Below are 27,108 nucleotides of genomic sequence, written 5' to 3'. Positions count from 1 at the left end.
TATTACTATTCCATTGGTTATCGTCCTTTGTTCTCAAAGAGGTCCAAAATGACAAGATTGGTGAGGTATTCTGATTTATGCATAAATTGGATTTAAGTGGGGCATAGTTGCACAGTTGTCAATCTCATTCACTTTTCCAAAGTTACTGAAGTGCAGGAGCAAGACAAATCAGGACAACTAGTGATGACTTGAGATGTAGTGGATGGTCTTGGTTTCTTTGATATCTAACCAATCTCTCTAAGTGCTCCAACAGAACCTGCCTTTGCTGCCTACATGTCTGTTGGAACAAATTGTTCTTATCCACCCATTCCACAAGGGAAGTCTTTACATGCCAGAGGTAGATACCTCACTAACTCACTGATGGGTCAGAGGACTATCAGTTATACTCAACCTGGTTTTGCCTGCCATGGGATTGCTTACTGAGGTGTGCTATAGCTTTTTGGAGCCAAGGGAGAGAACTGAGCAGCAAGTGGATACAAAAAGAGAAGAGTAGCTCTGAAAAGGACTCAGCAAGTGCTCACACCAGAGATTCTAGTCTTCCCTCAACACCTCATATACCTCTACTATTCTGTAAGAATTTTCTGAAGAAATATTCTATAATATTCTATAAGAATTCTGTATTATTATTCTGTAAGAAACAATTGATTCTGAGACACATGGAAAGATCCAAATGGACTAATACAAAATGAAGTAAGCAAAGCTAATAAAAATGATAAATTTAGTAGCTAAAATAGTGTAAGTAGGAAGAACAGCAATCATAAATTAATCGAAAATGGATGTTATAAGATTATTTTTAAAAGGTTAATCTCCAAAGAAAAGCTATATGAAGACATATTTCTCTATCATTTTGCAGATTTGAGAGTTCTATGAATGTGAAATATCACCTATATTGTCAATTTTTCCCCACATATCTATTTTGTTTTGTTCTTTTTAATTTTTGTTACAAGATGACTTTCTGAAAGAAAGGAAGGGATGTGGGTAGAATTTAGGTTATTAACATATTAATAAAAATATGTTTTGAAGAAAAAAGAATATGAGTTATCATTTAAGGAGAGTAGGGATTTTTTTTCTCTTTGTACTCCACAAACTATTGTTTATGTGTATGTACTCCACAAACTAGATATGTCTATCTAAATTCTTCTGTTTATAAAGGAAACCCTGGGTATAGGCATGATCCATTATTAATTGGGATCCATTGTTAAGAGGGATCCAAAAGGTCAACTTGGTTAATCAACAAAATGACCCAGAACCAGTGAACATATGGGATTAAAGAGATTGAGACAGACAAAAATAGACTATCTATCTGGTATATAGAGCTCTGGGATTGAAGTCAAGATGACTTGGTATCAAATGCTGGCTGATATTTACTAGTTTTTTGGCTTGAGTAAATCACTAGACCTTTATTTTCCTCAAACAACTCCCTAAAACCTATCTAATTGATTGTCAAGTTGAGATTTGTATTGAAGGAGAGCGTTTCCCATGCAGATATAATTTTTGACTTTATATTCCCAACATGGTGAACAATGAGTAGAAAAGAGTAGGTAATACATTCTTATTGTTTGATCTTCTGTATAAATGCATAAGGGCTAGGCAATGAGGGTTCAGTGACTTGTCCAGAGTCACATAGCTAGGAAGTGTCTGAGGTCATATTTGAACTCAGGACTTCCCAGCTCTGGGCTTGGTTCTTAATCCACTGAGCCACCTAGCTGGGACCCAGTTATATTTTAAGTACCAACTCATGCTCAAGTCAAGACATTCCTCATGATGTCATGATGTCCTTCAAAAATGAAGGACAAACAACAAATAACAAGTATCTTGATGACAAGACCATTTTCTATCCTCCAAAGTATATGGCATGATGATACTCCCAAAATAATTGTTGGTTGGTAAAATTTTCTCAAATCCATTGGATGTGTGTGTGTATACATACATACATACATACATACATACATACACATATATATTATATATGTATATATAATATATATATATATATATAAAGGCAGAGATATAGATTAGGGATAGATATTTGTGTGCTTGTGTTCTCAACTAGGTCATAAGTCCTTGAGAACAGAGACTTGTTGCTTATTTCTTTAAAAATCTCCAACCCCATGCCTCACATAGACTATAGACTTCAGCACATAGACTGCTTTTAACAAAAGCCAGTTATATTTACTTTCTAACTTCTTTATTACTTGTGGTAAATAGTAGCACTGCGATCATATAGGATGAACTTCCCTACTAATGTCATCTGAGACCACTGGACATCAACATCACATGCCCTGGGGTATGGATATGATCTGTGAAATCTCTTCTCCGTGACATTACCTCCAAAGAGTTGCATGGACAAAGACAATTAGGTGCCTGGGTATTGTACCAGAGACAATGTGCTAGAACTGGGTAAATGTACTGGCTGTGATGGGATTAGGCTCTGTTCCAGCAGTGGGCTGAACATGCCTGGGGAGGATTTTAGGGGGAAAAAACATGATAGCTCTACAGCAAGAGCAGTTTTGTAAAGTACCAACAGATGGGTATAAATGGATGCTGGTAGCTTAATCTCAGAGAGGTGAAAATTGCATGCAAAGAAGCTTCAGGCAGAAAGTAATGAGGAATACACAGTGAAATTTCAAAAGGAAAAAGTGTTTGATCCTTTAGAAGTTGGTATGCTGCTATGTTAAAGAATATGAATAGGATAGAGGGTACCCAGATAATAATCCTAAGGATGGGGAGGGACATAGAGTAATGCTGTATGTAAAATTCATTCATTCATTTAACAAATATTTATTAAGCAAAAAAAAATATGTGCTAGGTTCTGAGGATACAAGGAATTTTTTGTGGCAATAGCACCTTTATTCAACCAGTTTGCATTCCACTGAAGGAGTGACAGTGGGACTGACACTTAAAAATAATATAATGTAAGGTATAATGAGGTCAAGGAAGGGATCCAGGTACACAGTTTAGGAATATCTGAAAATATATCCATTTTCCTGAGAGATGAACTGACACCAGAGCTCAGTACTGAAGGAATAAAATGATTATCAGACAAGGAATGATTGCATTTCAAGTCTAGAGACCCTTCCAAACAAATACTCAGCAGTGGGAGACAACATAGCAAGTTTAGAAATGAGTTTAGTTTGGTTGGAATTAATTTAGAGTGTACAATGGGACAAAGTATAAAATTAGGCTAAAAAGATAGGAAGAAACCAGATTGTGAAAGCTTTTCAAATGGCCAGTCTGATGAGCTTGCATTTTATTTTATTTTATTCTATTTTTTAACCCTTACCTTCCATCTTAGAATCATTACTATTTATTGGTTCCAAGGTAGAAGAGCAGTAAGGGCTAGGCAATGGGGGTTAAGTGACTTGCTGAGTGTTATATAGCTAGGGCATGTCAGGGGCTGGATTTGAACACAGGACCTCCCATCTCTATGCCTGGTTCTCAATCTGCTAAGCTACCCAGCTGCCTCCAAGCTTGTATTTTAAACTGAAGATGATAATCAATCATTAAAAGTGTTTGAGTAGTGCAGTAGTATAGTCAGATGAGTATTGCAGAAAGGTAATTTCAGCTCTGTGTGAAGGATGTACTGGAAACAGAAGAGACTGGAGGAAGAGAGTGTGAGCTGTGAAAAGAGTAAAGGCCAGAGGCACCGGGGGCCTGAACTATAGTAGTGTGGAAGGAAAACTGGAGAAGAAGGGAGAGTCATGAAATACCTATGGCTTCAATGTCTGATGTCGCTATAGTCTGAGAAAGAAATGCTGCCTCTTCAGAGTTATTTTCTTTTTTGTTTCTGTGGAGTTAGCATTAATGGGTCTTATCAAATGATTAATTTGGGATGGGGAGTGAGCGATAGAGAGGAGATCAAGATGACTCTAAGGCTTAAAACCCAGAGGACAGGGCTGTCGTTGGCCACCAATGAAAGCAGGGAAGTTAGGGAAAGAATCAGATTTAGAGGGGAAGCAATGAGTTCAGTATCATACAGGTTTAGTTTGAGGTGCCGGGGGACATAAAGATGTCCAGTGCACAATTAGAAAGGCAGGAATGAAACTCATGTGAGATCAGGATTGTATATGTAAATAATAGAAGGAATTAGTTATGTTTTTCTTGGAGAAAATTCATAGGAGGAATAGAATAGCATTCTTCAAATATCTGAAAGCCTGTTACATTAGCATGACTTAGGTTTGCTTAGAAGAGAAAACTAACACAAAGGTCAAGAAGTTATAATAAGGCAAATTTTGGCTTAGAATGAGGAAGTACTGCCTAACTATTAGATTTATCTGAGAATAAAATGAACACTTTGGTGGGTAGTGAGCTACTCATCAGTGTAGGAATTCAAGCAGAAGATAAATGACTGCTTATTGAAGATCCTATAGATATGGGCATTGAATGGGAATTTGATTACCTTGTGAACCCCTTCCAGTTCTAAGATTGAGCGATTCTATTAGCAAACACATTATTCCCTTAAACAAGATATTTCATCTCTGTTTTAAAGAAAATACTTGCTGAATCACAAGACCAAGATACTTAATCAAGTAGAAAAGAATCTAGGACACAAAAATGGAATTTTCCATTAACAGAAAATCTTCCTAAATTTTAGTCAGCATCATTCCTCACTATAAGCATAGTTAATGCATTTTTTACAGTATGTCCTTGACCAACTTAAGGTGATGAGCATTTTTATTCCATTAATTTATATTAATAAATAAATGAGATAGATGTTCACTAAGCCAAAAACTGATATTACTATAGGCACAGATTTTTCGGGATAATCACATATCAATTATATTCATTCAACAATTAGTATGAGATATTTACTAGCTGTATAACCTTGGAAAGTAACTTTACCTCTGCCTCAATTTCTTCATTTGGAAAATGAGAACAATATTAGCACCTACCTTCCATGGCTGTTGGCAGAATAAAATGAAATATCATTTGTAAGTGCTATATAAGTGCTAGCTATGGATGATGGTGACATGACAATGAGGATAATGATTTCATCTTACTAATAGTCAATTATTTTTGCAAAGAATATTGGGGAAATAGTGGGATCACTCTGGTTACATTGGAGAGCCAGTGAAGGGAAATAGTGACAAATCTGGAAAGATATATTGCAGCCAGACTGCAGAGGACCTTAAATAAAAGACAAAGGACACTAGACTTCATTTTTTAGTGAGAGGAAAGTTATGGATGGCTTTTGAACAGTATAGTAATCATATGAAAGATCATGAACTATTAAGCCTATTCAATATCAAAATGAAGTAAAACTGATGTAAATATTCACCTTTGGACTAGTGCTGAATTAAAAAGGATATTGAGAAATAAGATTAGAAATACAGATGGCTTCCATATAGAGAGATTTGAATGTCAGGCTGAGAAATCAGATGACCTAGGATTGAATCCCATGTCTGCCACTTATGAACTCAGTGATCTTGGGAGTCACTTTACCTCTTTTTATTACCCTGACTTCATCCACAAAATTTAGATTATATCGCTTGTGCTAGCTTAACTCACAAGATTATTATAAGGCATTTTTAAGCATAAAAGTTTATAGATAATTTATTATTTTTACCAATTCTATGCCCATAGTCATTTTATCATGGTGTCCAGTTAGCCACTAGATTTCTACTTTTATTCCCACCACCCAGAACCTTAGGACTTTTTCTTTCTGTGACTGTAACTTCAGGAATGTTGAAACATTAATCCATTTCCCACACAAATCAAATGCACAACACATACAAGCATATCCACTCACCTCTATTCTTAGCCCTCTTTTCTTTCTATACTCTCTCACTTATTGGGTTCATCAGTTTCTATGGACATATCTTAGCATATAACTCACATCTCCAGCCCTAGTCTTTCTCCTAAGTTCCAATTCCATATCACCAATTGAGCACTAGACATTTTTTTAACTTAATGCTCCATGCGCACTTCAAACAAGGTAAGTCCAAAGCAAAATTACTTAACTTTCTTGATAATTCTCCTTTTCTTGACTTTCCCATTCCTGTTGAGGTTATTACCAGTCTTCTCATTTTTGAAGAGTTTACAATCTCATCATTTTTAACTCTTCCCATCATGGAGTTAATCTACTATAGTGGAGAGTCCTGGATTTGGAGTCAGAAGGACCAAAGTTAAAATTATTACTCTGCTACTTACTATGGCAGAGGGTGGTGATCTTTCTGGCCATTTAAACTTTCTAGGTTTCATTTTTAAATTTTAAAATGAGGCATTTCAACTAGTAGGTATCTGAGGTTCTTTCTAATTTTAAAACTTAAGATCTTTCTAATCACATTAGAAACACAATAGAAATTATAGTAAGGAGAGGGACATCCTATCTACAAGTACATAGATTAGAACCAGACTCAGAAAACAATTCCTGAGTGCCCCAACTTGAATGTTCATCCAGTTCCCCTATGTAGGGTTGAGGACCATGCTGGCCTGACTTGTCACACCATCTATACTACCTTTAAGAGACTTTTATGTAATGGAGTAATAGGTACATGTTTACTTACCTATTGTGATTTTAAGGGCACAAATAAAGTCATTCTGCCCCCAAACATCTCCTGCTCACTGATTACTGAAATTTTACAATTAAACATGCATTGCTTTGAATAAAAGTGTCTTTCCTTCCATTGAAATGCAAATATTTCTCAGAGACTAACATCACTTACATTTTGTCAGTCATTATGCCTGTTTGTGAATGAATTTATTAGATCTTTTCCTGAGAAGGATGTGGAGAAAGGGATCTGGGGAGAGTGTAAGGGCATTGAATGTCTGAGTAGACAGAGAGATGTGGTATCACCAAAGCAGTAAAAAGCAGGAGAAAAGGAAAGCTGTAGCTGTTGGAAAACAAATTGTGTCTCCTTCATAATGAGTCCCTTAATGTTAATTCTTAGTGTCAGTAAGTCAATACTTACTCTTTTAGAGCTACTTGAGTTTTTTTTTTCTTTCCATGATAATCTTTGTTGTTTTTAAAATTAAAACATTTTTCCATCTGCAACCAAATTTCTTATTCAGCTCTGGCCCAGAAACCTCAACCTTCTGAGATGTAGACCCTCTTAGTCTCTCCTGGAAGAAAACAGAGATTCAATTTCTATTTCATCTATGAGTGATACATTTCTTTTTTATTTTTTCATATAAAAGCAATAGGCACAATGATTATTGTTAGTCATAGTCATTTGTGATGAATAGCCTAGTAACATACAATATCACACAGCAACCATTTTGCAGTATTGGAACCCAGATCTTAAAATCATAGGTCAAGGGCTGTGCCTCCACTCATGAAAAACATTTCTTTTTAACTAAAATGTTTTATCTTATTTTCCTTCAACCTCTCCATAAACTCACTAGACTCTTAGAACTATAAGGGCTCATAAAACACAGAACATAGGAAATCAGAATGAAAGAGACTAGAGTATAAAATTTGAAATGATGTATGGAAGGGGCATAAGAATGTAAGACATGGAATCTATAACTGTCTTGGTCTATTGAAAACAGAATCTGAGAGCTAGATAGTAACCTAGAACATAAAAAACTAAATTCAAGTCAACGACTATTTAGCATATACTATGTGTAAAATCCTCTGCTATGCCTTAGACATATAAGAGTTATGGCATGTACTGTGCTGCTGCCAAAAAGTTTACAAAAAAAGATAGAGCTATTCTGGTCTTGACTTACAGCATCAATTACTAAAAACTCAGTAAGCTACAAAGTTCTAGATATTGTCCTAGGTATTAGAGAGATACTTCGAGAAGTTTATATTCTATTAGAATGATACAATATGTTCAGGATTAAGTATATATGTGATCTATACAAAATAAGCACACAATGATTGGTGTAGAAGTAGAAGGTGGGAGGATCAGGAATAACCTCTTAAAAAATGTATCACTTTAGATAATCTTTGAAGGGAACCAGGAGTTCCAAGATTCAAAATCTGGGAAAGATTCTATGCAAAGACTGGAGTATTAGAGAGGAATTCCTGTATAGAAAGAACTGAAATGAGGATTGTTTAGAATGAGCATTAAATGCATGAAGCAGACAATGTATTGAATCAGCCAATCTGGAAATAAATGGCTGAAGACATGTTAGAAAAGGCTTTAAATGCCTAAAAGAAGTTGTATTTTATCATAAGAGTAATGAAGAGTCACTTCTTAGAACTTCTTAGGCATGGAGTAACACTCAAACTTGTAATTTAGATAGATGGACTGGCAGCTTTTTGGAACATAGATTGGAGAAGGGAGAAACCAACTGCTTAGGGACCAATCAGAAGTCAATTGCAATAATCCAGAAAGCAGTGATGAGAACACAGTTATAGAATATTTTATAAAGGAATCAATCCAGAATATATGGGGGCGAGGGGGATTGAACAAAAAAAGAAAACATGACTTCATCAAGAACAGTGAACAGTTATGTCACATTAACCTCAGTTACTCTTCCAAAGATTATTAGATCAGTGGATAAGAAGAATGTTCAGATACAGTTTACTTAGCTTTAGTAAAACATTTGTCAAAGTCTATCATGCCATTCTCAGAGATAAGTTGTAGATAGACTAAGTAATAGTACAATATTTAGGTAATTTAGAATTAATTGAATGAATGGATATAGTCATTACAGTTGGAATCATTTTGGAAGACATTCTCTATTGTAATGTACTAGGGACATGTGCTTATCCCTGTGTAACGTAACATTTTTATTATTGGTTTGGATAAAGGCATATATTATCAAAATATGCTTATAACATTACAACTGACAAAGTGAAGAGGGATAGCCCTTTTTCTGGGTGACAGGCAGAACCCAAAAAAGACCTGGATAGCCTAGACTACCTTGTCTATATTGATATGATGAAATTTAATCAGGAAAGTGTAAAGTATATCAATTCCTAGCACTCTACTTAAAAAATATTAAGTACTCTGATGCACCCTGAAGTGGGTAGAATAATTTATGCTATAATATTAAATGTATTGTAAAAGAAATATTGTTTTTTAAAAAGTGGCCAATTCTGAAAGATAAGAGCTCTAGGCAATGCATTTATCAACCATGATTCCAGAAGACTACCTGCCTTAAGACAATAGAGGTGAGGGACAACATGTAGAATGAGACACATATTTTTGGACATAGTCAATGTGAGAAATTTATTTTTCTTGACTATTTTTTCTTATTGAGTATGTGTTTCAAAATTCTTTCCTCCTTTATTCAGAAAGGAAGGTATGTGGAAGGGATTAAAAATTAGTACTCAAAAAATAGGAGGGAGGCTGTTACATATATATGCATGTATATACACATGTATGTATGCATGTATACATAGTGTGTCCATACTCATATTTGTATATATGCATGTTAAATTTACATGTGTGTGTATAATACATGTGCCTATGGATATATACATATTTGTCTGTTATTTCAAAGATAACACTAGAAAAGGAATGCATGTTCTTTGAAGTCAGGGACTATCTAACTTTAATATTTGTATCATCAACACTTACAGTATTAAATATGTAACAAGCAATTAATACATTATTAAATTTAAATTAAATAACTAAAAATTAAAAGTCAGTACTTACAGTGGTCAAAAAGGCAGTGCAATGTGCAGCTTCATGAAGAAAGGCATGAAGTTTAGGACTAGAGATATGATGGTTCCACTATCTTTACCCTAATCAAATCACATCTGGAATATTATGATCAGTTCTATGCTCTATGGTTTAAGAAGCACCTTGATTAACTGGAGGGTATCTATAGAGGTCAGTCAGTTTTGTGAAGGGGTAAAATTTTGCCAAGTGAGAATAAGTTGCAGGAATAGTTGATTTTAATCCTAGATAAGAAAAGTATTATGGGGAATGGGATAGTTGTGTGCAGATACTTGAAAAAAATTTATGTTGAAGTAGGAAAAGAATGCTGCTGTTCAGCTCTAGAGGAAAGAATCAGGACCAAAAAATAGAAGTTGCAGGAAAGCACGTAGTCTTAATGCCAATAAATATTTACTAACAATTAGGGCTTTCCAAAAGCAAAATGGGATTCATGGAAAGTGGGAAATCTTCTTTATAGAAGTCTTCAAGTAAAGGCCAGATGACTACTTACAGACTATGATGTAAACATATTTTTTATTATTCTTATCAGATATAGATTGGACTGGATGGCATCAAAGATATCTTCCAACTCTGAAGTCTTATGATTCTGATTCTAAACAGCTGGAGCAAAGTTGAAGAGGCAGGATTAGAGAGGTATTCATGGATATATAGAATACCAAGATATAGGTAAACACATACACACATATGTATATATATATACATATATATATATATATATATATATCAAGATAGAATCATAGAAATAGAGCAGAAGGGGACCTTAGTGTTCATCAGATCAAAGCCTTTCATTTTGCAGATGAAGAAACTCAGTCAGAGGCAAGATTTAAACCCATGCCTTCCTGGTTCCAAGGCCAGTGTTCTGTTTAGTATACCAGGAATAAAAGAAAGTATGTACCCTGAGTCAAATGTGGTTGCTATCTTTTTATACAGTTCAAAAGTTGAGATTTTTTTCCATTTTAAATAGTTTTCTTAAAATATTAAAAATCATGCCAGTTTGTGGACAGTTAAAAAAATTCAGACAGTTAGATTTGGTCTTGAATATAGTTTATCAATTTCTATTATGCCATAATTTATGAACATTTTTGTGTCATGAATCCCTTTCAAATCTAGTAAAGCCCATGAACCCCTTCTCAGAATGTTTTTAAATATAAAAATAAAATATATAGGATTACAATGGAAACAAGTTATATTGAAGTACCTCATTAAAAAAAAATAAGTTTCCAGACCCATAGATAAAATTAGAGAAGACTGAAGACAAGATGATCATTTTGGAAGTTACCTCAGTTGTGTAGGGAAAAATAAGGATTTATTGGTTGAAGGAGGTATAGAATAGAGGAGTACAAATGGTAGAAGCTATAGAATGTTAGAATTAGTAGGGATTTTGAAGATCCTATAATTGATCCCCTCACAAAATGTGAAACTCATGCTCAGAGGTTGGGCATTGAATATCAATAAAACTATTTCATGCCACAATTATGTCCAGAATCTAGGGTCATAGTCTTGGGCACTTCAGTGAATTACTATTCACCTCTGCATTAGTAAACTAAATAGCTCCATAATTTTGTATTTTCCCAAATAGATGAGGAAAAATGTTCTGAAGCATCAGGTAAAGTCTAAAATTGAGATTCAAGACGTCTGGATAGTTCTACCATGGTTAATAATTAGCTGCAACACATAGGGGAATATCATAATTAATTGTAATTATTGGGGGAAACTTCATAGCTTAGGTGGAATTTGATGTGTACTCTAAAGATTGGGTAGAACCTTACTAATAGAGGAAGGGTAGGCCTATAAGGTATAAAGAACACTGCTTCCAGAGCCGTGAGACTTGAGAAGCACAGTACATTGGAAAAAATAAAGTATTTCAGTCTAATAATATCTTAAAATATGCAAATAGTAGTAATATAATATTTGTGTGGGAAAATGTGGTGGTGTCGGGAATTCTTGAGCTCCAAGGAAAGAAGTTTTAAGATTAATCAAGAATTGGTAGAAAACCACTGAATATTTGAGCAGAGCAAAAACATCATCAAATCTATGGATAAGGAAGATCTATGTTCATAGAGTATGAATGAGAGTTGAGAAAGAGTGGACATGTGACTTGTTAGGAAACTGTTAACAGTAATTCATCAGATGACAATAAGATCCTAAGCTTGGATAGTAGAAGTAAGAATTGAGAAAGGGAAAGAAGTGAAAGATATTGAAGTAATATAATCAAAATCTTTCATAACTGAGTGGGTATCAGAGGTGAGAGAATAGAAAGAGTCAAAGACAGCCTCCAGGTTTCTAATATGGGGATAGGTATTGTATATCACTTTTTAAAGGTTATACAGCATAGTACAAATTGAAGATATTATTGTTATGATGACTATTATAAGCCATAATAAAATGTTCTGACTTTCAGGCAGCCATTAAAGCTTAAATGGAAAATGCCAAAGTCATAATAAGCTGGTGTTCTAAAATGTACAGTCTACATAGGCATTTCTGGACATGTGTATCCAGGTGATTTTTTTCCTCCGGTACCTTGGACAGAGCTTCACTGAGAGAATGTGCTTGTACATTCTTGCCATCAGAAACGGGGAAAAATTTTTCTCCCCATTTAAGAGAGGTTTCAAATGAGAGCATACTGCTAATTTATCAGGAAAGAAAATAATTCTTTGCAAAACCAAAACAAAACAAAACAACTTCCAGATGAAGGCATCTAACCTTAAAATAATTTATAAGACCAGGAGTAAAAGACAACCTTTCCATACTAATAGCTCTCAGAAGCCAGAGAGAGTTGCTCCAGTTCCCCATATTGCCAAACTTATAATTTCTAAAGTCCTATAAAAGCAATTACTATAATAATTCTATGAGATCAATTGTGTACAGATTTTTATCTAACTTTGCAAAGTAGAATTATAATGTACAACAAGGCAAGTGATTTGTTCAGGGCTTCTTTTCTTTGCATCATGAAAAATTAGTAGCAATATATGGAAACTACAGAGAAATATATATATATATAAGTTGATCAAAGGTAAAACATATTAACAATTAGAATTTTTTTTAAAGTAGATTGAGCTCAGAAGAGGTATTCAAACAGGAACTTGGTAATTAATTCTCAGGAGTATTATAAAAGAATTTCTTTGCTCATAGAGTAGGACTAGAAATCTCTAAGAATCTTTCCAAATCTCAGAGTCTATAATTCTTTATGAAATGTTGGCCCTATCCAATGTTTTTTTTTTCATATTGCTATCCAGTTATTGAATAATTTTTCCTGAGTGTTTTGAAATTTTGGAGTTATCATATATTCATCTTTTTTTACATTTTTAAGTATGTAGTCTATTCGGCTCCATCCATCTATATTTCTTAATTAGTCAGCACAAACCATTTTATTTTAATATTTACCTCTTAAAAACATAATCTGAGCCTTAGCAGTGGCAATTTCCATTCATTTGAATTTAGCAACCTCTTTTATAGGCCTACCACTGTATGTATGTATGTAGTTTTTGTAAAGGAAGCAAAATAAATAGAAGATAATACTCTGGGCCTTACAGACACTAAGGCTGTATAGAAGGGATGACACATAGACATGAAATAATTATCAGGATTTTACCTCATGAATTTTTGAATTTCCTTATGGACCAACAAAGATCACAAATTTAAAGTTAGTCTAGATCTTTGAAGCTACAAGTTCTAAGTACTTAATTTTATGCATTTTTAAACGTTTAGATTTTAAGTGCTGGAGGTCACATAGTTATTAAATTAGAATTTGAACTCAGACTTCCATAACTAAAAGTTTAGTATCTTATCCACTGAAACTGATAAGTCATAGAAGCCTAGCTATGACAAAGATTAGAGACCAATTTATGGGAAAACTATTTTTTGCCCCAAGTTGAAGTAGAGTAGACATCATGAATACTTAAGTGGAAAGCTAATAAAATATCCACATTCTTATAGTCAATAAGGCTTTCTAACTGAGATAAATTAAAAGTTAAAATAACACGAAGACCTTCTACCTGGTTGCCTTGGCTTCAGTTAGGATAATGTTGTGTAGTGAAGGGCAATGGATTTAAGGTCAGAGACTGGGATGTGAGTTCCAGCACTACTACTCATTTATAATGTTGGACTAATTTTATCCCTTTGTGGCCCTCAACTTTCACATATGAAAATGAGGAGTTCCGGACCAGAATATCTACAGAGTACCTTCCATTCCTCAAACTAAATTATTATGAAACTGTCTATTTCTGTTCTAGTCTGACTTCAAAGTGTCATCTATTTCATTATTTCATTTCCCTTATGAAAAACATCCAATGGTTCCCATAATCTTCAGGATGGGTCTCATATTTTTCAGATTAGAATTCAGGATCCTCCAAAATATGACTTCATTCTACATATGAGTATGACATAGTCCTTCCTAGGACATGAATGATGTTATGCTTCTTTGAATCCTTTATGACACATAGCACAGACTGTGGAACATAGTAAAGGGTCATTAAATATTTATTGAAAATAATTAAATCTTGCATAACCCAACTTCATCCTTGATGTTCACTATTTAATTGTCTACAATTCATTTCTATAAAAATCTACTGTGTACCTTCTATGTGTCACTCCCTGAGTATTCTGAGTGAAACAAAATGGGACTTTAAACCTAATAAAGGAGTTTACCATCTAGTTGATTACATGGTAGAACACATTTAATGAGGCAAGAATCAGTACTGCCTTCTAACTGAGAAATAGAAATCAATGATTAGGGCAAAAGTCAAGGAGAAATATATTGAATAACAATCCAGAGTCTCTGTCTAATCTAAGTTTATGTCTATATATAGAAGGTAAACTGGAACTAGAGGTAGCTGACCTATCCAGTTCTGCCCTCTCTCTGATCAATATCCAATTGGCTACATGGCAATCCTTTCTCAATCATTATTATAGGTCAATGGCTTATTTGGTTTAGGGGTCATTTCACTTAAGGTATGTGTGACCAAAATTAGAATTTCTCAATCCATAAATAAGCAGGATTTCAAGGCTTCCATTTCTTCATCTCCATGCTGCCAAAGGAAAAGAGACCAACACTAGAATCTTTAAGAAAATGAAGAGAATTATACAACCATTATACACTAGATGTCTACAATAAACATTTGTTGAAGTATTGGAGTCAGATTCTGGCTCTATGTGACCTTTGGCAAGTTACTTTTACTTTTCTGGGCCTCAGTTTGCTTATCTGCTAAATGAGGGGTTTGAACTTGATGTTCTTTGATGTCCCCCTATCTCCACCACTCTGTTCCTATGACTGAATAAATTGCATGGATTTCTTTCTGGTCACAAATTTCTGCCAGAATCATTCTCTTACTATCCTTGAACTCCTTGAAGGATTGACTTCATTTCTGCCACTGTATTCCCCAATACTACCCACAATGTCTGGCACTTGGAGCTTTGAAGATGCTTATTAAATTGAATTTCTCTGAAAATCCTGGCTTCCCTGCCTTTCCTTTTGCAAGAGGATTGTGTTCTAGGAATGGATGATAGCATGAGTAAATACAGAAAGGCCTTAGGCTGCCCCTCTTTGGGTCTCAGTTTTTTCATCTGTCAAATGAGAAGGTTGTGTTAAAGGATATACAAGAGGCATTCCCACTCTAGAATTCTATTTATTTATTAATATAATTACTTATTTAGAATATTTTCCAGGTTACACACTTCATGATTTTTCCCTCCCTTATTCCCTTCCCTGACCCAGAGATGGCAAGCAATTCCACTGGGTTATACATACATCATTGCTCAAAACCTTTTTCCACATTATTCATATTTGCAGTAGAGTGATTGTTTAATGGCAAAGCCCCAATCACATCCCCATCAAATCACATGATTGATCCTATGTTTTTCTTCTGCATTTCTGCTCTCACAATTCTTTCTCTGGATATGGATAACATTCTTTCTCATAAGTTCCTCTGGATTGTCCTGGATCATTGTATTGCAGCTAGTAGAAAAGTCTATTACATTTGATTGTACCACAGTGTATCAGTCTCTATGTACAATGTTCTTCTGGTTCTGCTCCTTTTGCTCTGCATCAATTCTTGGAGATCTTTCCAGTTCACATAGAATTCATTCAGTTCATTATTCCTTTCAGCACAATATTATTCCATCACCATCATATACCACAATTTGTTCAGCCATTCCCCAAATGATGGACCCTCCTCATTTTCCAATTTTTTGCCACCACAAAAAGTGTGGCTATAATTATTTTGTACATGTATTTTTCCTCATTATCTCTTTGGGGTACAAACCCAGCAGGGGTATGGCTGGATCAAAGGACATGCAATCATTTAAAGTCCTTTGGGCATAAGAATTCTATGATTTCAAGAAACAATAAAGCTGCATTTCACAATCCATTCCCCTTCCTCACTAAGTTTTACTTTTTTCACTGGAGCTGAAAAGCTGTAGGTGCTTGAATTATCCATGAGAACCTTGACTGTCATGCAATAAGATCTGCAAAGGATGAAGTTAACACATTGAAATGCAATGAGGTCACATGTGGGTGCTGAAAACTCTTTGGTGCTTTAGGAACAGGGACATTACATGTCTCTCCATTTTCAGAAGTCATTTCAAGGTCCCTTCAGGGAATAAGAGACAAGGTCATATTCCCGGACAGGGCAAGCAAAGGGTTCCAGCTGCCAGAAACTTGACAAAGTGATGAAGAAATAGAGATCGTCAAGGTCAGCTAATGGATTACTGCATCTCAAAATCAAATAGAAATCAAAGTGTTAGAGTTTTTCTAAATTCCCTTCTCAATCTCAATATTTATGAGAATAAGACAGGTAAAGAGTATCACTGATAGCAGAGCTATTATTTAACACGTACAATGTATAAAATGTATGGTTTTTTAATCATAAAAAATCCTAACCATTTGTAAAACAGAATGGAAAGTAAAATATCAATATATTACTAATAAGGTTTAAAAAGGCCTTCTTAACATTACATGAATGCAAGTTATGTAATGAAATGATTATCTTTATGCATGAAGAACTTTGGTTACAAAGCTAGTATCAAAGAGCATATTCAAACCCAGGTTATAGGATCATAGGATTTAGATAAGAACATTGAACTGAGAATAAGAATGTTTGACTTCCAGCCCAGTTTCTGAAAATTTTCAGTTACATAACTTCATAAAATATGTTTGGAAAGGGCATGAAAGCTAATCCCATCTCACTCCAAATAACTTCACTGAAGAAATCAATTATGGAGAATTTATATAGTTTAGTCTTCACTGCCATTGAGTATAATTTCACAAGATGATCATGACCATCTTTAGACAGGACTTAAAGTCAATATATGCCAGGTGTGACACCCAGCACTGCAGATATAAGATAAAAATGAGATAGCCCCTGCCCTAAAGGAGCTTATATTCCATAAGCCCCAATGATGCAATGTTGTTGTTCTGTCATTTCAGTCATTTCCAATTCTTTGTGACTGCATTTGGGGTTTTCATGGCAAAGATAATGGAGTTCTTTGTCACTTCATTCTCCAGCTCATTTTACAGATAAGAGGACTGAAGGAAATAGGGTTAAGTAATTTACCCAGGACTACACAGCTACTCAGTGCCTGGGCCACATTTGAATTGAGGAAGATAAGACATGCTGATTCCAAGCCCCGTGCTCTATTTACTGTGGCACCTAGCTTCCCAGCTCTAATGATGCATATAAAAGGAATAAATATAAGATATAAAATATAAGTACAAAATAATATCAGAGGCATAAGACTAACAATTAAGAAAATAAGAAAAAGATCTCCTTTAGGAGGTGGAATTTGAGCTGAGCTTTTAGGAAAATGAGAATCTCCAACAGGGAGAGTTAAGAAGAGAAATCAGTCTAGGCCTATGCTTACCAATAAGTCTAGAAGACCTATGTTCAAGTCCTACTTATAGTATTCATTAGCTATATAATAATGGGCAACTCTTTAATATACCTTAAGACTCAGTTTCCCAGTGTGGAAAATGGGGATAATAAAACCTAATTTATCTGATTCCTAGAGATGAAGTAGATTAAGTAGAATAAGACAATTTGCTATATTGTGTTAATGTTAGTTACTAACATAAATGAGCATGTCACACGCCACTTTCATTATTAATATTGCCATTAAAAATATATGATAAGCTAGTTAAGGTCTTCTCCAAAGAGCACTTTATATTTTGAAGTATAATTCTTTTTTTTTCTTTTCAGAAAAATGCCAAAACGTCTCTTCAAGATATTTTTGCTGTCACCTATTACAAATATCCATTGTCACTGGTTTATCACTATCATATTAAGGGGCTACAATCAACTTTACTTGTTCTCAGATCCAGATGGCTGCCAGGAGAGTTTCAAGCAAATGAACTATGCATCAGATTCTCATTGGTGAGCATTTTATAGGTTTTGCATGGGGTGGAGTGGCCTGTCCCCAGTCTCCAAAGTGTTTTCATCTCCTGCTGATAAACATTGTTTTCCCCTCTCCTTCACCTTGGCTGCCATCAACTGAATCTTCATCAGCAATTTGTTGATCATTTTTTTCAGAACTTAATGAGCATGGTCCATGACCTATCCTTCATCAGCAAGTTCATTTAGAATGGGGAATTCACTAATCCATTCAATTAGCTGCCTGTAAAAGGGGAGCCAACATTTGAAAGTTAAGATGTTGGTGATGCCACAAAGGAGGGATGTTAGCATTTGTCCCACAAGGATTATGCCAAAAGAAAACCTTCTCAGTTACTCTTTCCCCTACGTGACATATGTTTTTACTATCATGTTAAATTTGATACATATTTTTAAAAATTGTATAACAGAAAGCAAAAGCTTCCTAGACAATCTTTGTTCTTTGTATGTTAAAAAGGTCATCTTTGTGGACATTTGTCAAGTTTATTATAAAAGGAATATTTGAAATGAAAGTTTTAAAACAAGAGGTCACAGAAAAAAAGATTTAGAGTGAGAAGGTGCCTTACAAATTACTTAGATAACTATTCTAATTTTATTGGTAAGAAGTGAAGTCTCATAAAGAGTAAGTACCCTGTCCATAGTCACAGATAGTGTCAGAAGTGTATCAAGAATCACATGATCAATGTAACCAGGACTCCTGGCTTCAATTCCAATGTTCATTCTATAACAAAAAGGTATTTTCTACCAATTACATCTTTTTCCATCCTATCCAGTATCCCAGGAAGATTTAATAGGATATAAATTGCACAAGAGCCAAATTGGAGATTGGAAATTGGGGTAAGAGGTGGGAGGTGAGGCAAGATAGTTATGTCTTGGTTATATTTTTTATCAAGGTCCAGTAGAGTGAAATTGTTTCCAAGAATGAGAATGGTCCTTATGGATCTAATAAATTAAATAAATGAGATGAGATTTGTATAATTTAAGTTGGGACAGCTAAGAGGTCCAGTGAATAAAGTTCTGGGCCTGGAAACAGGAAGACATCTTCATAAGATCAAATTCAGCCTCAGAAAATTAGAAGCTGTGTGACCCTTGGCAAGTCCTTTAACTCTGCTTCAGTTTCATTTGTAAAACGAGCTGGAGAAAGAAGAGGTAAACCACTCCAGTATCTTTGCCAAGAAAACCTCACATGAAGTGACAAAGTTTTAGGCACAAATAAAGCAAAATAATAATAATGATGATAATAATATACTTTCTTGGAATCAACCAAGAAACATTCCTTGAACCCACTATATGTCCAGAATTGTGACTGGTATTTGGAGAAGAAAGAAAAGAAACAGGCTGACAAAAGGCAGTTAGGAAGATGAGACTAATACCCATTCACTCACAAAACCTAACTCTCTTGGGTTCCATTGAGGTAGAATGATCAAATTGAGGAAGGTGATAATCTCCAGTTACTCCTACTTTTTGCACTATATCTCAAGTGTTATGTTCAAATCTGGATAGCCTAGTTCATGAACAACTAATAAACTTTAAAGCTTACAAGAAGGACCAAGAAGGTATCAACATCATCTTATACAAAGAGCATCTGAAGAACTAGGGATATTTAGCCTGAAATAAAGGTATATTTAGATTTATTTTGCATGTTTCCTATAGACAAAAGAGGAGCAATGGATGGAAGATTCACATAGGAATATTTTAACCTAACATAAGAAAAATAAACTTCCTCAATTTAGTTATCCAAAAAGGAAATGTATTGTTAGGGAGTTTCTCCCTCACTAAAGGACTTCAAGCTAAGACTGTCCTTTTTCAAGGATGTTGTAAAGTACATTTCCACTCGCATGTGTAAGACAAGTTGATCTTTAGATTCCCTTAACTGTATGATTCTATAGTTAAAAAATTGACATAATAGGGAGATTAAGTAACTTGGTCAAGATTTAACACCCAGGGGACAGACCTAGGACTCCTCATTCCTCATTTCAGTTGAAAACAATAATAGCTTAAGGTATCAAGTTTTGTTTTTTTCTTTTTTACTTATTATTCTGTGAGCTAGTTATTACTACCCCCATTTTATGGATGAGGAAACTAAATCTCATCAAACTAAGAGTTAAGTGACTTACACATGTCCAAATCGTTAATATATTCCAAAATTATATCTCACAATTAAATGTTCTGCATCCAATTCTTCTCTGTTACTCCACGTGCCTCTCTAATCTACATGGACAATGCCATATCACATCATTTCAAAAACTGCTTTACAATATCTCTGTGACTTTGAACAAGTCATGCATATAGATCTTAGTTTCCTCATCTGTAAGGTAAGAAGTTGGATTATATTGGACTTTTTAAAACTATGCTCAGTGAATTTTTAAAAACAGATGATTACATTTGATATTATTTGTTTCCTTTGTGAACTTATATATTTTACTGGATATAACTAAATACCTTATTTTGAGAAGAGGTCTATAGACTTACATACATTGTTAAAGGTGTCCAGAACACACACCAAAAAATTATTAAAGAATTTGTCCTAGATGATCTCTAAGGTCTCTTCTAATTCTAAATGCAATGACCATATTCATGAATAGTGAAGAATAACTACATTTGATTTTTGCTATCTATGGGACTTTTCCCCTTTCTTCTTTCTTTTGATGTTGAAAGAATTCTTATCTAGGTTCAACATGGCAGTAGCATATCCACAATACAACTGCCATAGAAGGCTAAAATTGCTAAGAGTGTCTCAGATACAGAGCATACAGTAGGTAAGGAAATCTTAAAATAACATTTTTTTTTCTTGATGCAAGGAATGAAAAGGTCAGGATGATAAATGGCTTTATCTTTATCACTGTGGGTCTCTACAGCCAATCTCTTGGAAGGGTAAAACCAAACCCAGACCTCAAAAGACATAAGCATTTAGGGCCAAGTTTGCATAAGATTTCCCCCCGTAATTCTAAGTTTAACATCATGTTGGAATTCTTACAACAACTTTTGTTTATATATTCATCCAGAGGAAGGAAATTCCATTCCATTCAATTAATATCTATCAAGCATCTCTTATGGTCAAAATGCTTTGGCCAAAAAAAAAATGGTTCTTATATTTTGAAAAAAAGCATGTGAGGATGGGGTGATTCCAAACTCTTTTTGGTCCTATAAATATTGGGTTATCTCTGTATCTTGCTAATTCAGTCATGGCACACCTGACAAACTAATATATCTAAAGTATATCTTTTACCAGGTTTCACATATGATCAAGAAACCACTACTTCTCAGTGCCTCTAGGACAGGGATTCTTAACTTTGGATGTGTGGACCTCCAAGGAATCTATGAATAAATTTCAGGGGGTCTGTGAACTTGGATGGGGAAAAAATAAATCTTTATTTTCACTAACATTTCATATCCTTTGTAATCCTATGTATTTTATTTATATATTTTAAAAAATATTCCAGAAAGAATTCTATAGGTATCATCAGACTGCCAGAGGTCCATGACACAAAAAAGGCTAAAAAGCTCTGCTCTAGAATGAAAAGCACAAATTTTGAGGTGATGCAGGGGATTTAAAAATGGCTTTAGCCTACCTGTATAGGCTGATAGCATATTACTCTCAGCCAAATAGGACTGCTAGCTATTACTTATTCATGGCATTTCATCTCCTATTTTCGTGCTTTTTTATAGGCTATCCCCCATGTCTGCAAATGAATTACCTCATTTCTGCCTAACAGCGTTTCTACCTTTCCTCAAGACTCAACTCAGGCCAGGCTGGCCGCGGGACCGTTGGGAGAAAGGGAGGGAGGGAGCATCCCGCGCCGCCCCACCCCCTCACGCCAGATCTCGGGTCCCTCTCCCTTGACACCCGCGCGAGACGTCGAGCGAGAGCGCGGCCAGGAGGCAGTGGAGCGGTTGCACTCCGGTCTGCCACCAGTCTTGTCTGTCCCCCAGAGCGAACAAAGACGAGGAGAAAGCGATGTCCACTCTGAAGGAAGAAAAGGGAGGGAGGGCGGTAAGCAGTGAGTCCATGCTCCCTTATTATACAGCAGCCAGTGGTCGAGCTGTGGGCATGTTCAACACCTCCATGGGGGAGCTGCAGAAGCAGCTGTACAAGGGGGAGTATGATGCCTTCAAGTATGCCCCCATGTTCGAGAGCGACTTCATTCAGATCAGCAAGAGAGGGGAGGTGATCGATGTGCATAACCGGGTACGCATGGTGACTGTGGGCATCGTATCCACCAGCCCGATTCTCCCTTTGCCCAATGTCATGCTGCTGGCCCGGCCTGTCTCATACATTGATAATCAGTCCACTCTGGAGGGCAGCAGCTACAAACGCAAAATGCGCCCCTCTCCTCACCCTTCTAATACCCTGGAGCTGACTAGGCTGCTCCCTTTGAAGTTTGTGAAGATCTCAGTTCACGACCGTGAGAAGCAGCAGCTTCGGCTGAAGCTGGCCAGCGGACGATCATTCTACCTCCAGCTCTGCCCACCCTCAGATGCCCGAGAAGATCTCTTTTCCTACTGGGAGAAGCTGATCTACCTCCTGCGGCCACCCATCGAGGGCTACAGTAGCACCCATGCCATACCTGCTGGAGACGGCCTTGAAGCTCCAGTGTTCATGGCTGAAGATAAATCTCCGTCACAAGAGCCAATTATTCTACATAGCGAAGGAGAACAGGATAAAGTGAGTATCAAGAGTCTTCACATGGGGCCCGAGGCCTCTATTCGGGAAAAGCCAGAAGTCATCATGGCAACTGCAGCTGGGGAGGGCTTTCGTGGCAAAGGTGACACTGAGAAGGACTTGGCAACTCGGCACTTCACCATCAAGGGGGTGCCTAGTATGTCACCCCCCAGCACACCATCTGTCCCAAGCATTGCAATGGGAGCTGCTGCCAGCAGGGGCCCTGTAAGCAAGGCTATGGTTGGGGTCCCCCTGGGCATGGGGACAGCTACCGCAGCCAGTCAGGGGCCTGGCCTAAGTGTAGCCCTGGCTGGGACTGCAACTGGCCTGGCAAAAGAGGCCCTATCTTCTGCTGGTGTGAGTCTAGCACTGGCTGGAGCTGCCAGCATGTCCGGAGACTCAGTGAGTGGGACCTTAGTAGGTGCTACCGCTGGACATGAAGTCGTAGCCATAGCGGGCGTGGGAGCCATCACCACAATGGGGACCAATAACCCCCTTGTGTCAAACTTACAAAGTGAGGGCTACATGAGTGAACGAGATGGAAGCCAGAGGGTGACCCCAAGCAGCCCAGACTCATCCAAGGAAAGGATAATCTTGGCCCGGAGGCACTCCCGGCAAAGAGAAAGGGGCCACAGAAGGAGTGAGAGGGCAGCCAGCACTGGTCAGAAGACATCTAGGAGAGGCATGTCTTCCAAGGATTCTCAGAAATCTGGCCACCGGTCCAGGGGAGGCCGTCACAGCCCGTCTGCCCACAAAGCCACCACCCATAGCCCAAACTTGAAGAATTCCAGGACCTCTCATAAAATGGGGAAGAATAAGACTTCAGTCAGCACACCACCTGCTGCCCCACCTAAGAAACCCAGCCGTATCGCCTCTTTCTTGCGCAACTTCTCCCGCTCCCACTCTATCCCAAACTCCAAGAGCACTTCAGTCCTCACCAGCATGGAGGACACAGTGGAAACCTCCAAGGCCTCAGCCACTGAGATCTCCCTGAGCACCACCATCGTGGAGAATGCGGAGATGATGGATATGGAGACTATCACACAGCTGGTGTCACAGGCAGAGGAGGATGACCAGGAGCTGGTCCTGATGATGGACGCAAAGGGTCCCCAACGGCTTGCACCAACCCTTCTCATCCCCTCTGCACCCCGGCGTTAGCCAAACCACCCACCCAAACCACCCAGGGCCACAGAGAAAAGCCGGCGGGCTCGGATATTAAAGAATCTTGTTTGGCCCTCATGATTGGCTTTCTTTAAGCCCTTTTCTTTGCCTTCCTCCCAGTGCTTCTCTGTGCCTCTAGCTGAATCAGCTAACACTTGAGTATAGGTGAAAAGGGGGTATGGGCTGGGCCTCACTTGGCAGGAGCAGGACTAGAGCTGTTCCAGGACCATGACTGACCCACGACACTGATGTCACAGTTGGGGCAGGGCTTAAGCTTATTTGGTGTTGAGGATGCTATCCCAAAGGGGAAAGCCCCAACCTGTGTACAGGAACAGGATGATGAGGGCTTTTCTTTGCCTCTGAGCCCTAAACTTTTTTCTCTCCTGGGGGGTGGCAAATAGTGAAAACAACTAAAGTCAGATTTCTTCTCTCCCTCCCAAGCTGGCCCAGCATGACTTCCCCTCTCTCTTCTTCTCAGTTCATCATCTTAGATCAAGAAATTAGGGATGTTAGGGCAGGGCAAGGTGGGGCAGGGCAGGGCTGGGGGAGAGTTCTCCAGGGGGGAAAACTCATGTACCTTGTTACCCTAGCTCACCTCTTTCCTCCCTTCCTCCCTCCATCCCTCTCCAGCCCTCAGGAGTCAAAGCAAGCCTGGGAGACCCCAAGAAGCAATAGCCATAGCTGATATCTGTGATTTGAGTCTGTCAGGATGTGATTCTGAATCACTAATGGGTCCTCTCCACTGCTAGTTGTCTGAGGAATATGAATGTACTCAAAGAATTAGGGCCAAGGGATTCAAAAGGATAGGGCCCAGGGTTTCTCCACTCAACTACAGTGGGGGTAGAATAGATGGGTTCTTAGGAGAAAATGGAATCCTTTATCTGTTCAATTTAGATAGGATGAGGTCTGTCTTACTGTATATTTTGGATTGGCCGGGTGGAGGAGGATGGAGAAGCAATGTATCAATTCTCTATCCTGCAGAACTGGATTCTCAGAACACTCTTTATTACCAGTGGAATTAAAAGGAACTCTACTATGAATGGGTAGGGATGGAGTCATCCAGGTAGTATTAATGGAATGATGATTGAGTCCAATAAGCATTTATTAAAGCTCCTATATTCACATGAATTCCTTCCTGCCAACTGTACCCAATTTCCACTCTAGTCTAGCCACATGGATCTTCTCTCAGTTTCTCATCTGTGGCACTCCATCTCCCAGGCTCCTTGCTTCTTCTTGTAAGCTTTATAGTTTATTAGGTGATCATGAACTGGGGTGCCCAGATTTGAATATAGTACAATAAGCATGAGAACAAGATAATCACCTTCCTCAACCTGATCGTTCTACCTCTCTCAGTGGAATTAAAGAGAATTGGATTTTATGACTAGCATGCACATAATTATAAAACATTTTTACACAGTTGACTTTAATAGAGAATAGTTCATGAATGGGCAGAGCCAAATAGAACTAAAATGACAGTCGTACCTAAAATAATCTACTTTTTCAGTACAATCCCAACTAAATTTTCAAAATTTATTTGAGCTAGAAAAATAACAAAATTCATTTGGAAGCACAAAATATAAAGAATATCAAAAGAAGTCATGAAAAATATAAAAGGTTTAGCAGTATCACATTTTAAATTATAAAGCAGTAGTTAATCAAAACTATCTAGTACTGGCTAAGAAAAAAAGTTAGATTAGTGAAATAGAACAGACATATAGCAAACAATAGTAAAAGATTATAGTAACTTTGTATTTCACAAAAAAAAATCTAGATTTGAGGGATAAGAAATCAATATTTTATTTACATGAGGTCCTAAGTTCAAATCTGACCTCAGACATTTCTTAGTTGTATAACCCTGGCCAAGTCACTTAACCCCCATTGCCTAGCCCTTACCATTCTTCTCCCTTGAAACCAATACTTAGTATTGATTCTAAGAAGGTAAGAATTTTTAAATCAATATTTAGTAAAAATTATTGAGACAACTGGAAAGCATTTGGGAAAAAACTGAGTATAGACTAATATTTTATGCTATTCACTAAAATAACAGCAAAATGGATACATGATGTAGACATAAAAGGAGATATCAGAAATTGGAACAGAGAAAATACTAAACATATTTATGAATAAAAGAGGAATTTGAGTCAATGAGATGGAGAGCATTGTCAGATGTAAAATGGATAATTTTGATTACATTAACTTGGAAAGGTTTTGCACAAATAAATATTACCAAGATTAGAAGGAAAGAAATTTAGGGGAAAAAAACATTTTATAGATAGCTTCTCAGAGGTCTCATATCTAAAATATAGAGAGAATTTTTTTTTCAAATGTTTAAGAACCCAGTTGATAAATCACCAAAAGATATGAACAATTTTTAGATAAAGAAATCAAAGACATATAAAAAAACTACTACTGATGAAATGCAAACCAAAATAATTCTGATATGAATCATAAAATTCCCTTTTATGATGCAGAGAGAATAGGGAGCGGCTGAGACACTTGTAAGTAAATTCTATTAATAAAAGTTATATGCTCAGTCTTCTGGAATCATTATTGGTTATGGCATTAATCAGAAATTTAATGAATGTGTTATAATTTTAAAAAATGAAATTTTATTAATAGATATCTGTGCTTTCATTTACAAATGCTCTTTCTTATTTGGTTTTATTTGATATTTAGTCTATAAATTATAAGGCAGTAGTTTGACTTCTATTCCTGGTAAAATTCTAAGATCACTTATTAAAGAAATGACCCTTAATAAATGCTTATTGATTGGCTAATTGATTGAATAAGAATCTCAATTTAAAATACAAAAAATATTTCATAAATGTTTTACAAGCTCATTGACATTTATTGTACTCTGCCTTCTTTTCTGCCACTCTGAGACACTGTCACTGTAGAATTATAGGATTCTAAATAAGACTGAGAACCATTTTTTAATTCATTTCCTGGGTGGCCATAGCCATCATATATCCTACATAGAAGAATGCTTCTTTTCTTCATATCAAAACCACACTCATTCTCCAGATTCATCTCAAAATGCACATAGTCTACAAAATCTCCTTTTAGCTACATGAGACTATTCTGATTTCTCCCTTTCCTGAGGTTTCAACTTTATCTTACAGACAAATAAACATCTGCTTATTTTATAATACCTTAATAAATGCATGTTCTAGTTCCAAAATATATAGGAAACTCTTTGAGGGGGGAGATCTTAATAGCCAACTACCTTCTGAGGCCACTAGTTCCTCTTCTGGACACCCTTAATTGTTAGGAAGTTTTTCTCCACTCAGTTCTGTGTTCTGATGTCAAACATAACAACAAAATT

General features: G+C 36.5%; 1 protein-coding gene and 1 long non-coding RNA gene across 2 annotated transcripts; both read left to right on the top strand.

Moving 5' to 3' along the window:
• Positions 1 to 10,102: 10,102 nt before the first annotated feature.
• Positions 10,103 to 21,343, top strand: LOC103100440 (uncharacterized). Its single transcript, XR_469172.3, has 3 exons — positions 10,103 to 10,211; positions 17,771 to 17,944; positions 21,192 to 21,343. It is a non-coding gene; the product is annotated as an uncharacterized LOC103100440 (long non-coding RNA).
• Positions 21,344 to 21,801: 458 nt separating this feature from the next.
• LOC100016081 (Golgi-associated RAB2 interactor protein 4-like) lies at positions 21,802 to 23,864 on the top strand. Its single transcript, XM_001369981.4, has one exon. It carries the CDS (start codon positions 21,918 to 21,920, stop codon positions 23,778 to 23,780), a length of 1,863 nt encoding a protein of 620 aa, XP_001370018.1. The 5' UTR covers positions 21,802 to 21,917; the 3' UTR covers positions 23,781 to 23,864.
• Positions 23,865 to 27,108: the final 3,244 nt, after the last annotated feature.

Source organism: Monodelphis domestica, chromosome 6 (genome assembly GCF_027887165.1).
Source record: "Monodelphis domestica isolate mMonDom1 chromosome 6, mMonDom1.pri, whole genome shotgun sequence".
Classification (NCBI taxonomy): Eukaryota; Metazoa; Chordata; class Mammalia; order Didelphimorphia; family Didelphidae; genus Monodelphis; species Monodelphis domestica.
This window is presented reverse-complemented; position numbering and strand designations above follow the sequence as displayed.

Bases quoted from the DNA above. Each gene is read 5' to 3' on its own strand.
- LOC100016081 (XM_001369981.4), top strand. From the start codon at position 21,918: ATGTCCACTCTGAAGGAAGAAAAGGGAGGGAGGGCGGTAAGCAGTGAG.